A 14691-nucleotide genomic window follows, 5' to 3' on the forward strand; every position below is an offset into this window, starting at 1 on the left:
GCCACTACAGCTCGTCTTCTTCTTCCACAGTCCCTCAGTTTTTGTGAATGATGTGCTCTAGGCAGATTTACAGCTGTGCCATACTCTTTTCATTTCTCAATGATTGATTTTACTGGACTCCGAGGGACTTGTACTTTTCATTGACCTTTTCACGAAATTGCTTGGACTGTTCTTTTGCCCTCGTTATTTGGGTTAGGCCACCATACTGATGTACTACAAGGTGAACCTTCCAGATGAGGTGCATTTATACTACAATAAACTGAAACCCCAGACAGGGGATCTCTATTGAACTATGTGACGTCTAAAACTACTTGGCAGCACCATTGAGGTTTTAAGTATATCACATTAAAAGAGATGAATACTTAAGTGATCAATCATTTTATGTTTTGTATTTGTAATTAAATTTAGACCACTTTGACATTAAAGCTTATTTTTATTAATAAAATATGAAAAATTCCAAGTGGGTGAATATGTTTTATAGGCACAATAATAATGGAGACTGGCCATTACTTACTGTATATAAAAAAAAAAAAATCACCAAGGCTTAGAACATTTCTAAAATTTTGAAAAATTTTAATTGTCTAGCGCAAAATCTTCTTTTAAATTATTATTAATAACAACAATATTAATAATATTCTTAGACCCTCAAAATCCACCTGACATAAACACATGTTGTCTTATAATTTACAAATATATTCCTAAAAACAAGGATCTACAAAACTCTGAGGAACTCTCAGTGACAGCTGCCCACAACAAGGACAGAAAGATCAGTTTTCAGATCGAGTCATTGTGCTCCTTTTTAGAATGTTTTGATGTTGTTGATGTGGAATGTTTGTCGATTACGTTATTAAAGATGTCCTATGTAATATCTACATGGTTTCACAAAGCCTGATGTGCTCAAATGTATCACTAAAGAGAAGGAAGTGGCTTGAATGAAAGAGAAATTATGTAAAAGAAAGCTGCAAACATCCCTTTTCTATTAAAACTATGCATAGATCTTGGCATCTAGCTAAGCAGAACAAATCAAGGACTGCTGCCTGTACAGCGCAAAAAGCCCATCCTCAGAAGTCAATACTGGTACATCACTGCAACTTCTCCTGTAGCTATAACAAGTTCAATCAGAAGAGTGTGTTATAATCAGGTCTACGTTGAAGATAAAAACAAAGAAGTACGAAATGACACTCTTTAAAAATTGTTCATCTGCATATGCAGTGGCAAGGCCTCTTGGGATACTTGATTCTTGTTTTTTTTAATTGCAGTCAGTAGTATGCCATTGAAGATTGCTGTCATCACCTGCAGGAGCAAAGAAATAAATGAATCAGTGGAACCCAAGGTACACATCAATGAAGACAATGTTCCAGTTCCTTCCTGCTTTCTGACTGCATTAAACATTTTTTGTCTTCTTTATTTGAGATTTTGTGAATGTGAGTTCCTGAATTTAGATTTCCATACCTTTTACAAAACCTGCATTTTAAGTTCAAAGTAAGCTGTTCAGCCTGTTACTCCTTCTCTCCTTTTCACAGAACCACTTTTCCAGACCTTCAAAGGGGACTAGGAGTTAGATGTCACCTGGGATGGTTAAAAGGCTTACCATATCAAAGGGAGGCTAATAACACAGCCTCACATTATGCAGCAGACAGTATTTGTCTGCAAATTACCTTCCTTGTAAACGTGAATATTTTCTTTTTTTCTATGCACAAACGTAGGGTCAATCAAAATGTATACAGACAGGTGTGTGTGTGTGTTTTGGAGCGGTCCCAGACATTCATCTTTAAAAGGACAAAGCTCAGAAAAATTAAAGCAAAGCTCATACTAAGAAGAACAAATGAACTAGAAAAACAAACAGCAACTTTTTCAAAATACTTAAAGAATAGGGGAGCTTTGTCAGTCATGGCAGGTCAGTAAGATACCCAACGGGAGTGCAGCACAGGCACTAGCCACTCACTTAAGGCACTTTGGTCAAATAAATGACAGAAATATATTCATCATTTTACTTTTCTTTAGCCTGTCATTTGTGGTGAGTATCTGCTATCACAGTATAATTCATTACAAGGGTTATTATTTTATTCATAGCTTCAGAACACCATTACACAGATTTTTCAGTTTCAACGTTGATTTTAGAGGATCTTTCAAACCTCATATTTTGCCCTTGTGTACACCACCCATAGTGAAGGGTGCCATTCTTTATCTTATTGAAATGTTCTGAATCTTAATCCTGAGAGAGCTAGAAGTTATTCCAGGTAGAACAGGAGGCAAGGCAGGATTAAACACTCAGCAGGGCACCAGTCCATTGCAGGGCAAACACAATTTAGCAATGCTAATTCACCTAACCTGTATGTCTTTAGACAGTGGGAGGAAAACAGAGTGCCCGGAGGAAACTCACACAGACATAGGAAGAACATGAAAACTCCACACCGGGAGAATCCAGGATGTGAGCCCTGGTCTTTTTACTGTACAGCAACAGCACTGCCACTGTGACCACTTTAACACAAGAAAGGTGCCATTGTTTTTAATGAAGTTCATAGGTGCTCAGGTGAGACTGTTTTCTATGGCACAACAGTGGCCACTTCATGTGGGCATAATAAATATAATTACAGTGATGTCATGAGTGCTCAGGTTAGCATGCCAAGGCTTACAAACAGTTAACTTTGGGTCAGTCTTTGGGCATTTATTTGGTCTGGTTTAAGGGGTGCCTACACATTTAGTTTAATCTCAGATAATTAGATACCTCACTACTTTAACAAATGTCTCTTATCATGTGTAAATGTTCTGTGAAGAGTCTCTGAAGATCTCCTTAAACAAAATTATTCAGTACTACCAAAATGTAAAGAAAATCACAAAACTCTTAGCATACTGAAATTTCAGAAAAAGGTTGGTTCCCATTTTAAAAATCTTTTCAAGCCTTGGGCTGTTGTGTTATTGAAAAAAAAAAAAATCAATGTTACTTTAATCCTACAACGTGATTGAAATTCTTTGCCACTGCCCTCATTGCACTAAGCCTTGGCCATATTAATGCTTTCCAAATATGTGCAATGTAAAATTATCAAAATCTTTAGCTTAACTTTAAACAATTTATATGACAAAATGTATTTTGATTTACAAGCAGAGTAAATTTAGCTATTACTGTTTTTTACAACATTGCATGTTACTTTCATGTCATATAATCGACCAAGTCGCCCGACCATGGCGTACGCACGACGGAGCCCCGTCCGCCAACTCTAACCCTCCTCCCGCGCCCACCCTCGCTCTCGAGGCATGCGCACTGCCTGCTCATGTGCCCGCCCCCAACACCTCACCAAACACATCCTTATTCGTTTTGGTCTCTGCTACAGTCCACATGCACCTCTGAGCCACACTGACTTTTCATTGTTCTTCTCAGTTCGGGCTGCTTTGCTTTGCTAACAGGTCTCTCTCATTGCTGCCATCTTTGTTTGTCCACACAAGCTTCTGTTCTCCCTGTTGTTTCTGTGCCCCTTCTTTTTTTCCTTTGCTAGACCGACACCGAACCCAGAGTGATGGCCGCCACCCTATCGCTATGCTGAATAGGAGATTGCTGAACTGGCTCTTTCAGGAAGTGTTCACCCATTAATGAATATTTATGCGGCGTATGCTACGCCGCGGGTCGGCTAGTAAATATAATTTGTGCAGCAGCATGGCTATAGCAACATACAAGATGCACGCTATTTAATAAAAATATAATCTAACACTGTCAAATCTTTCATAAAGATGACCTCTTTCACTAAGTACAGTCCATGTCTCTTGAAACCTCCACATCAGCAAGAAGTCTTAAACAGATTTTTAATTTTTCATACCATGAATGCAGCCACTGCTATGAAGATACAAAGTATGGTTCCTCCAGAAGAGCTGATTTTTTGCGGAATGAGTTGGGGACAGGCCTGGGAAAAAAAAAAACAAAGCAAAGGATTTTGGCAAATATTAATTAACAGTAACAGTAAACTCCTGCTCTTTTTTTCCTTTTTTGTTTTAAGTGTTAACAGCCCCTCACACTTGCTTACGGTCCCAGTTTCATGTAGACATGACACAGATAAAGTTGGGGTGAAATGTTTCTGATAAGACATTTGCATAGGGAGGGAAATGGGAAACCTTGAAGATACAAAATGAAGCTGTGGAGCAAATTATACTTTACCTTATACCACAGAGACCCCTGTATTATTATGCAGATGAGACAATTGAATCGTGAAGGTTAACACGGAATGAGACTCCTTCCTGGGGTTGTTTCGCTAAAGAAACTTGTGTCACCAACAAGTTGGACATTATTAGCAATGAGCAAAACAGGCACATTTTGATTCAAACACAGCTTCATGAAGCTGACCCTAAAATTTGCTTTTCAAAGCGTTATCACAGTTATAAATTCAAAACTCACTAATTAGCCTTTTTTTTGGGGGTATGGGGGGTTTAAAAGGTTCTTTTGGGAGGAAATCGAGGATTTTCACTCTCTAAAGCCTCATATTCAAACTTCCATGTTTATGTGTCCTTTACTGATGCTGCATCAGGCATGTAATTCGTACCAAATCAGTAAAAATCAATTCTGTTAATGCTCTTATTCACATCACAATGAAGTAGTACAGGTTTTCAAAAAATGTGAGAAACTGAATAATTTTCCACACAAATTCACACTAAAACAAATCATCGTGCACATTACTGTGTTTACGCCACATCAAAGTATACAACAATACAACTCAGTATACGACAAGCTGCCACTCCCAAAATCCACCTCCATCCTCGTTATCCTTGCAACTGCAATAACCTAGTTAAGGATATAAACATTTTCAGCAACTTTTTATCCCCCATTAGCAATATTTATTTAAATTTTAAATGACAAGCAGATGCCTGCATAATTAATGCATGAAAACACTTCCAGACAGAAACTATCTGTAAATGTTTGTCCTTTTTGGTAAATGCTACAAATTTTGTCAGAAGTGAAACAATTAATTTTGCATTTTTTAACTTTACAAAACAGAGTTTCAAAGTGAATTCAGTTCGCACAAATAATTCCACTTATCACTAGAATTTACTGTGTAACAGATATGATAATGTTTAATGGATTGGCATTCCACTTGGAGCAGAAGACCCTCGAGTGGCAATGTGTTGGCAGGTTAGATTCAAATTCACTTTAAGCCTGAATTCAGGACTGCTGATTAGAAAAACCCTATCATTGTAGATTGAAATTTTGTTGGTGATATTCATTCCATCTGAGTCTTTTGTTGTTTGATGTATAGTTGTGCATTAGTTAGCACTGCTGCCTCACATCTCAGATCACACATTTGGCCACAATATTCGGCCCAGCATAGTTGGCAGACCTTTCTCTAGCCTTCAAGGATGCTTAAAAGACCATTGCACCATTACAATCCACTCAAAACTAGTTCAATTTCTCCTTCCTCATTGACCTTTAACACATTTCATGGAGTTCTGTGAAACTCACAAACATTTCTGTGATTTTGGTGTACTCGAGGCGAAGCAAGTTCAGCGGGTTCACTCATCACTAATGGTCAGGCTGTTTGATTTTTTATTTCTTTCTCTAAATTTAACAGAAAACATGGAAGCAAGGATCATAACTGCAACTAACATCTATATATATAATTCACTAAGGCAAGACAACCATGGAAAGCACGCCGGAAGGGGCGTGGATTCACTAAGCCGCCGACAAGTGAGACACCTATGGCGCATGCAGGAAGGAGCCACGCCCACCAACTCCAAGACCATTGGATACGACGACAACTCACAGAGCCACGCCCACCAACTTGGACACGACAACACAGAAAAACCGGCGTCATTTATATTCGTCTGTCGTAGAGGTCACATGCAGCTCCGACCCACGTTGACTGTTAATAGAGGCATGTTTCTCGCGGAGGTGAATCGCCATATGCAGCGTGTAAAACTGTTTGCGAAGGGTATCCCATGGGATCCTTAAAACGTTCCTTTACAACTGAGGTTAAAACACAATGAAGTGAGCAGTCTTTAAAAAATGAGTTTTCGGTTACGACGCACGACCGTGTGCACTATAGCAAACTGTTTTACACGATACATACAGCAATTCACATCCGCGACAAACATGCATCTTCTTAGATACTCTTGCACTTTGTACACAACCCCCCTCCCACCGTGGTTGGGTGTCTTGGTGGATTATATATAGAAATCTATATATATAATTTACTAAGGCAAGCCAACCATGGAAAGCACACCCGGAGGGGTGTGGATTCACTAAGCCGCCGACAAGTGAGACACCTATGGTGCACGCAGGAAGGAGCCACGCCCACCAACTCCAAGACCATTGGATACGACGACAACTCACAGAGCCACGCCCACCAACTTGAACGCAACGACACAGAAAAACCGGCGTCATTTATATTCGTCTGTCGTAGAGGTCACATGCAGCTCTGACCCACGTTGACTGTTAATAGAGGCATGTTTCTCACGGAGGTGAATCGCCATATGCGGCGTGTAAAACTGTTTGCGAGGGGTATCCCATGGGATCCTTAAAACGTTCCTTTACAACTGAGGTTATAACACAATGAAGTGAGCAGTCTTTAAAAAACGAGTTTTCGGTTACGATGCACGACCGCGTGCACTATAGCAAACTGTTTTACACGATACATACAGCAATTCACATCCGCGACAAACATGCGTCTTCTTAGATGCTCCTGCACTTTGTACATACCCCCCTCCCACCGTGGTCGGGTGTCATGGTGGATTATATATAGAAAGGCAGCCAAAACCGCACAGAGCAATGAAAAGTCTACGTGAGTCACAGGTGCATCTGGACTGTACAAAGACGACAACGACTCGAGTGACCAGTTGGAGGTGGGCACATGAGCAGGCAGTGTATACTGAACGAGAAATCAGCAGACTAGCATGACGGAGGGAGCGGAGTGGATGTCCTTCTCCTCCCGTTCCACCCTGAGCGCCGCACGGACGACTGTGTGTTGGTTCGTTCCGTGCATTGGTTAAAACCCAATGAAGAAAGCAGTCTTTAAAAACCAATAAGCCCTGTGCCTCTGTTTCATTACCGTCTCACCTGCTTCACCAATGTAGGCCCCGCAACAGGCGATCCGGGTAACCAAAGTCTTTGGGTTCAGGGGGGAGTATGGTTACAAAGCTGAAACTTAAAGGAATTGATGGAAGGGCACCACCAGGTGTGGAGCCTTTCGCTTCATTTGACTCAACACAGCTAACCTCACCCGGCCCGGACACGGACGGGATTGACAGATTGATAGCTCTTTCTCGATTCTGTGGGTGGTGGTGCATGGCAGTTCTTAGTTGGTGGAGCGATTTGGCTGGTTATTTCCGAAAACGAACGAGACTCCCGCCTGCTAAATAGTTACATGACCCAACAGCGGTCGGCGTCCAAATTCTTAGAGGGACAAGTGGCTTTCAGCCACGTGAGATTGAGCATTAACAGGTCTGTGATGCACTTGTATGTCCGGTACTGCACGTGCGCTACACTGAATGGATCAACGTGTGTCTACCCAGCGTGGGTAAGCCGTTGAACCCCATTCGTGATGGAGACTGTGGCTTCCAATTGTTCCCCACGAACGAGAAATTCCCAGTACGTGTGGGTCATACGCTCGCACTGATTACGTCCCTGCCCTTTGTAAAGCCCCCCATGGTCGGGTGACTTGGTGGATTATATATAAAAAAAAAGCATCCGGAACCGCAAAGAACAATGAAAAATCAACGTGGAAACCAACTGAGGCGGTGTTTGGAAAATTAACAGTCAACGTAAGACACAGGTGCGTGTGGACTGTACACAGACGAAAGCGACTCAGGTAGGGAGTTGGGGGCGGGCACATAAGCGGGCAGTGCGTACTGAACGAGCGCCGTTCAACCCCGTCCTTCTCTTTGGAAGGAGAAAGCGCGACGGCGCTGCTCCGGTTTTCAGTCACAGACAATTGTATGTTGGTTCGGAGCGTGCATTGTTGCAATGTTACTTTTCTTGGTGGTTTATTAAATTACGGATTTTTCAAATGTTTATTTTTTCCTCTGTGCTTAAAAATCATTTAAAAAGCGGCCTGATTATGCGGCGTATGCTACGCCGCGGGTTGGCTAGTATGCATATATAACTGCAGTTCTTAAGTCACACTTCTATTGTTTCCAGTTAAGTTTAGTGCTAATATAAAAGTGTTCCTTTATCAAATATAAAGTCATAAATGGATTAGCCCTCCCCTTGCTTGCAGTACTTATTAGAAACCAAACTTCAGAGTATATATTGTAATCTCAAGATACAGAATTCTTTAAAAATGAAAATGTTAACTCAAAGAGGACAAAGTATTTAGTTAAAGTGCGCTCAAGAACTGTTATATGCTATGTGCGAATACCAGAGTATTGGTAAATTGTATGTCAGCAAATAAATCAACATATCATATAAATTCAACATATCATGCAGTGCTTAGGCTGTTTATATTGTTTTCTTAAATTACTTGTTTAATTAACTGTAGTAATTTTCATTGGTCACTACCACGTTTTTCCCATTTTCTTTCACTTAGTTTAATTGCATGTATTTTACTCATAATATACACCAATCAGCCACAACATTAAAACCATTGACCGGTGAAGTGATCAACACTGATTATCTTGTTACAATGGAACCTGTAAAGAGGTGGAATATATTAGGCATCAAGTGATCAGGCAGTTCTTCAAGGTGATGCATTGGAAGCAGTAAAAATGGACCAAATTGTGACAGCTAGAAAACCGGGTCAGAGCATCTTCAAAGACAGCAGTTTTGTGAGATGTTCCAGGTATGCAGTGGTTAGTACCTACCAAAAGTGGTTCAAGGAAGGACAAGTGGTGGACCAATGACAGTGTCATGGGCGCCCATGGCTCATTGATGCACGTGGAGAGCATAGACTAGCCCATCTAGTCCAAACTGACAGAAGAGTTACTGTAGTACAAATTGCTGAAAAACCTAATAATGGCCATGAGAGAAATGTGTCAGAACACAAACTTAATGCTGGCCATGAGAGGAAGATGTCAGAACACATAATGCATTTTACCTTGCTACATGGCCACAGACCAGTCACGGCATCATACTGACCCTTGCCCACCACCAAAGGCACCTACAATGGGCATGTGAGCATCAGAACTTGACCATGGAGCAATGGAAAAAGGTGGCATGGTCCGATTAATTTTGTTTTCTTTTAGATCATATGGACAGCCAGGTGCATGTGTGTTGGTTACCTGGGGAAGAGATGGCAGTATGATGCATTATGGGAAGAAGGCAAGCCATCAGAGGCAGTGTGATGCTCTGGGCAATGTTTTACTGGGGAAACATGTGGATATTATCTTGACTTGTACCATCTACCTAAGGACGGATGCAGACCCCATACACCGCTTCATGGCAATGGTATTCCCTGATGGACATCTTTAAGCAGAATAATGTGCACTGCTACACTGTGTTGGAATTGTTTAGGAATAGTTTAAGGAACAAGGTGTTGACCTGGTCTCAAATTTCACAGATCTCAATCCAATTAAGCATCTGTGTGATGTGTGATGTGCTAGAGAAAGAAGTCAGATCCAAGGAGGTTCCACTTCACTTCTTACAGGACTTAAAAGGATATGCTTCTAACATCCTGGTGTCAGATACAACAGGACACCTTTAAAGGTTTCGTGGAGACCATGCATGTTTTGGTGGCAAGAGGGGGATGTCCACAATATTAGGCAAGTGGTTTTAATGTTGTGGCTGATGGATATATTTATATTGTAATTGTCTTCTTGCAATTATTACTATTGAGAGACATGTATCTGGCAAAAATAACATTAAAAATCGTTTCAATAATTGTAATTTTATTTATGATTGTCCTAAGGCAATTATTACGAAAGAATCATGCCTAATAAGAATACATTATAACAAGAAAATCACTTTTATTTATTGTACCTAGCACTCTAAATGGCTGTCCTGTATATTGCTTGTAGCTTTTTATTGATTCTATCACAGGTAATAAACTCAGAGAAATAAAGTATAATATTGGAACATGTTTTAGCATTGTTTCTTAGTATATTTTAACCTACTTCCTCTTCCTTGATGTTTTACTGCTAAGATAAAAAAAAAAAAAAAAACTTTCAGGGCTACAGTTTGGTTAACCAACAATGTTTTTCTGCAGCTGCCTTTTGGTTTACCAAATCTTTCACTTTCATCATTACAGTCAACATTGTTATACTTTTTAACATTTTTAGCCATTTTATTCCCCATATCTTCCACCAAGATCAATTCTTTAGCAGCAAACTTTTCTTGTAAGATTATTCCATATTTTACTTTTTCTGTAAATCTGTCATTGCACCTGAGTTGTTATTGCATCTACATATTTGTCACAGTTTTTTTGTAAGATTATGACACATCACCCCAAATTCACTAATTTTTTCACATTCTGTCTGTCAGACGAGTTTGGTGCAATTGGCCAAGTACCTCGATTAACCACAGAGCCTAATATGCCCACATCTGATTGGAGCCCCACACCCAATTATTCCATCCTCTTTTGCTTATCCAAGGTCGGGTTGCGAGGGCAGAAGCTTGAGCAGAGATGCCCAGACTTCCCTCTCCCCGGCCACTTCTTCTAGCTCTTCTGGGAGAATCCTGAGGCGTTCCCAAGCCAGCCGAGAGACATAGTCCCTCCAGCATGTCTTGGGTCTTCCACGGGGCCTCCTCCCGGTTGGACGTGCCCTGAACACCTCACCAGAGAGGCGTCCAGGAGGCATCCTGATCAGATGCCCGAGCCACCTCATCTGACTCCTTTTGATGCGGAGTAGCAGCGGCTCTACTCTGAGCCCCTCCCGGATGACTCAGCTTCTCACCCTATTTTTAAGGGAAAGCCCAGACACCCTGCGGAGGAAACTCATTTCAGCCGCTTGTATTTGCGATCTTGTTCTTTCGGTCACTACCCATAGCTCATGACCATAGGTGAGGGTAGGAACATAGATCGATTGGTAAATTGAGAGCTTTGCCTTACGGCTTAGCTCCTTTTTCACCACGACAGACCGATGCAGAGCCTGCATCACTGCGGATGCCGCACCGATCCGCCTGTCGATCTCATGCTCCAGTCTTCCCTCACTCGTGAACAAGACCCCGAGATACTTGAACTCCTCCACTTGGGACAGGATCTTGCCTCCAACCCTGAGAGGGCACTCCACCCTTTTCCGGCTGAGGACCATGAGGTCTCGGATTTGGAGGTGCTGATTCCCACCCCAGCCAGTTCACTCAGCTGCGAACCGATTCAGAGAGAGCTGAAGATCACGGCCTGATGAAGCAAACAGGACAACATTATCTGCAAAAGCCAGTGACCCAATCCTGATTCCACCAAACCAGACCCCCTCAACCCCCTAGCTGCACCTAGATATTCTGTCCATAAAAGTTATGAACAGAATCGGTGATAAAGGGCAGCCCTGGCGGAGTCCAACTCTCACTGGAAACGGGTTTGACTTACTGCCGGCAATGCGGACCAAGCTCTAACACCAGTTGTACAGGGACCGAACAGCCCTTATCAGGGGGTCCGGTACCCCATACTCCTGGAGCACCCCCCACAGAATTCTCCGAGGGACACGCCTTTTCCAAGTCCACAAAACACATGTAGACTGGTTGGGCAAACTCCCAATCACCCTCCAATTATTTATTTAAAAACTTGCCCAACACCACAGACCATTCATTACTGTGCAAGTAAAAAAAAACTGGAAGACTAAGAAAATGTTCTGGAAACTGCAGATTGTTAAGACTGAAAGGTGCAACAAATCCCAGAATCACTGCAAAGGGTCTGCTAGAGGATTAATCCAACAATGGCGTTACAACAGTGCTTGCATCACCAGAGTCCCTAAGCAAGAAGCCCTACTTCTGACCTTGTCACAAAAGACAAAGTATGCAAAGGATCACCTGGACAAGCCATAGTCATTCTGGATGATAGTGTTTTAGACAGAAGAAGTTAACAAACGTTTCAGCCACAATCACCAGAAGTGATTTTGGGGAAAAAAGGACATTTCTTTAAAAGAACATCTTGCCAACTATTAAACATGCAAGTGGATCCATTATGCTTTGGGGTTGTGTCATTACCAGTGGCACAGAAACATTGCATACATAGAGGGAAGAATGGATTCCATTCGATATCAGAAAATTTTGGATGCAAATGTTATACAGTCCATCAAGAAACTCAGGATGAAAAGAGGTTGGCTACCACAACAGGACATAATCAGAAGCATTCATCAGAGTCCACATTGAACTACCTCAAGAAACAAAGCTTTTGAAATGTCCCACACAGTACATGTACCTTGACATTACTGAAAATCTGTGAGTAGATCTGAAGCATGCTGTACATGAAAGAAAGCCTACAAACATCTCTGAACTTGAGGTAGTCTGCAAGGAAGAATTGGCCAGCATTTCCATCTCCAAAACAGAAGGACACATGGTGGGCTACAAAAAGCATCTGCAGGCTATAACATCCACTAAAGTTCACCAAGTATTAATGAGGACAAGTGCCCAAACTTTGATCAAGTCACATTTACTGTGTGATTTTTCTTTACTTCTATGCTTAAGTTCATGGAGTAAAATGCAACACTGCCTTAAATGTGGACAAAAGTCTTGTTTTAATGTTTATTTGTCACAGGATATTTATTTAATACTTTTCACTTCAAAAATCAACAAAAATGTTATTTTCTCAGGGATGCCCAAACTTTTGCACAGCACTGTATATGTTTATACAAAATCATTTATAAAAATGAGCATATATTTAACATTTATTATCAATAATTCATCACATTCTTAGTTTAAGACTGACATAATTGTATAGCATGTTGCTTTCTTTAATATAATTAATAAAATTGTGTTAAAATAAAAATTCATCACTTTCTTAAATTTAGATGAATGTAATGAATTCCACAGTTTTCAAAATGCAGTAGGTACAATAGTTACTGCTGCTATCTAATTGGGCTCATTTACATCTGAGCACTTTTTTAGTGCTTTAGTGGCAGACCAGAATGCTCCAAAACGGCTTGAAAAGTTCTCTGTATTATAAAAGAAAATCCTGCAACGAAACGTGATCTTGGAGACAGAGAGACACTTCAGAGAGGCAGAGACACTTTTACTTTCCGCAACATGGTCAAGTCATGGTCAAGGCACGTCATACTGACATCCATTGGAAGCATGTTCCTGTGAGACGGTGACTTGTCAAACAAGATCACGGTCATGTAACCTCTCAGTTATTGTCCCTCCCTACTTACAACCATTTTCAAACAAGATCACGGTCATCTAAAAAGCGAAGAAGAAAGAGCAGCACTAAAACAATTGATAAGTTGACAATGACATGACCATGACTAAGCGAAGAAGAAACAGCAGGCGTAGAAAAAAGACCCAAAAGTGTTGGAGACACAGTAGAACTTCATAAAGACATTCAAAAACGGTGGCGCCATACATATGCTGAGCAAGTTCAAAAATATGTCAGTACTAAAATTCGAAAGTGTCAAAAAAAAAAAACAGTACAGATCGCATTCGCGATAACAAATGGAAATTACTCGGTGAAATAACAGAACAGCAAACACTGATCGAATATAGGCTATGGACAATGTACAGGGTGGGCCATTTATATGGATAAACCTTAATAAAATGGGAATGGTTGGTGATATTAACTTCCTGTTTGTGGCCCATTAGTATATGTGAGGGTGGAAACTTTTCAAGATGGGTGGTGCCCATGGTGGCCATTTGGAAATCAGCCATTTTGGATCCAACTTTTGTTTTTTCAATAGGAAGAGGGTCATGTGACACATCAAACTTATTGGGAATTTCACAATAAAAACAATGGTGTGCTTGGTTTTAACGTAACTTTATTCTTTCATGAGTTATTTACAAGTTTCTCTTTGTTTACAGCCATTGACATGTCGCAGAGGTTAACACGTGAGGAGCGGATAGAAATTGTGTTGATGTCTGGTGAATGCAGTAACCGGGTCATTGCAGCAGATTTCAATGCAAGACACCCTACGAGACCACCCATCTCTCATGCTACAGTTAGCAAACTGCTTGCTAAGTTTCGTGAAACTGGTTCAGTGTTGGATTTGCCAAAATGTGGACGCATGAAAACTGTCACTAATGAAGAAACATCAGTGGCTGTCCTAGCTTCATTCAGCAAGAGCCCACAGCGTAGCACTCGCCGCATGTCACTGGAGAGTGGCATTAGTCGAACATCCCTTCAGCGGATATTAGCTACTCACAAATGGCACCCTTACAAACTCCAGCTACTGCAGCATCTCAACGAGGATGACCCAGATCGGTGCACTGAATTTGCAGAATGGGCAAAACAAAAATTGGAACAGGACCCTCAGTTTACGCAGAAGATTTTGTTCAGTGATGAGGCAAACTTTTATGTGAATGGTGAAGTTAACAAACAAAACCACCGCTATTGGTCTGACACTAACCCACATTTGATAGATCCCTCCAAGACTGTTGGAACAAAAAAATTGATGGTATGGTGTGGTATATGGGGTACAAAGATAGTGGGGCCATTCTTCATCAATGGAAACCTCAAGGCCACTGGATATGCGAAATTGCTACATGATGTGTTTCCCTCTTTATGCCCTGAAGCTGGCACGTTCCATGAGTTTTTCCAGCTAGATGGTGCACCACCACATTATGGGTGTCAGGTCCGAGCATTCCCAGATGAACAGTTTCCTGGAAAGTGGATTGGTCGTTGTGGGCCAGTTGAA

The 14691-nt window shown here is 41.1% G+C and overlaps 1 protein-coding gene across 4 annotated transcripts in view; it reads right to left on the minus strand.

Annotated features, from left to right (window-relative positions):
• Positions 1–446: 446 nt before the first annotated feature.
• LOC120537073 (CD9 antigen-like) overlaps positions 447–14691 on the minus strand; it is a 112946-nt gene continuing 98701 nt past the window's right edge. Inside the window, exons 5-6 of one of the 4 annotated variants that reach the window (XM_039765709.1) lie at positions 3813–3896; positions 447–1293 (exon numbers count right to left, since the gene is read on the minus strand). In XM_039765709.1, the coding sequence (XP_039621643.1) occupies positions 1186–1293; positions 3813–3896 (192 nt within the window). In that variant the 3' untranslated portion in view covers positions 447–1185. The remainder of the gene's footprint in view (positions 1294–3812; positions 3897–14691) is intronic. The other 3 variants (XM_039765707.1, XM_039765710.1, XM_039765708.1) reach the window with 3 other exon arrangements.

This window comes from Polypterus senegalus, chromosome 10 (assembly GCF_016835505.1).
Source record: "Polypterus senegalus isolate Bchr_013 chromosome 10, ASM1683550v1, whole genome shotgun sequence".
Lineage (NCBI taxonomy): Eukaryota > Metazoa > Chordata > Cladistia > Polypteriformes > Polypteridae > Polypterus > Polypterus senegalus.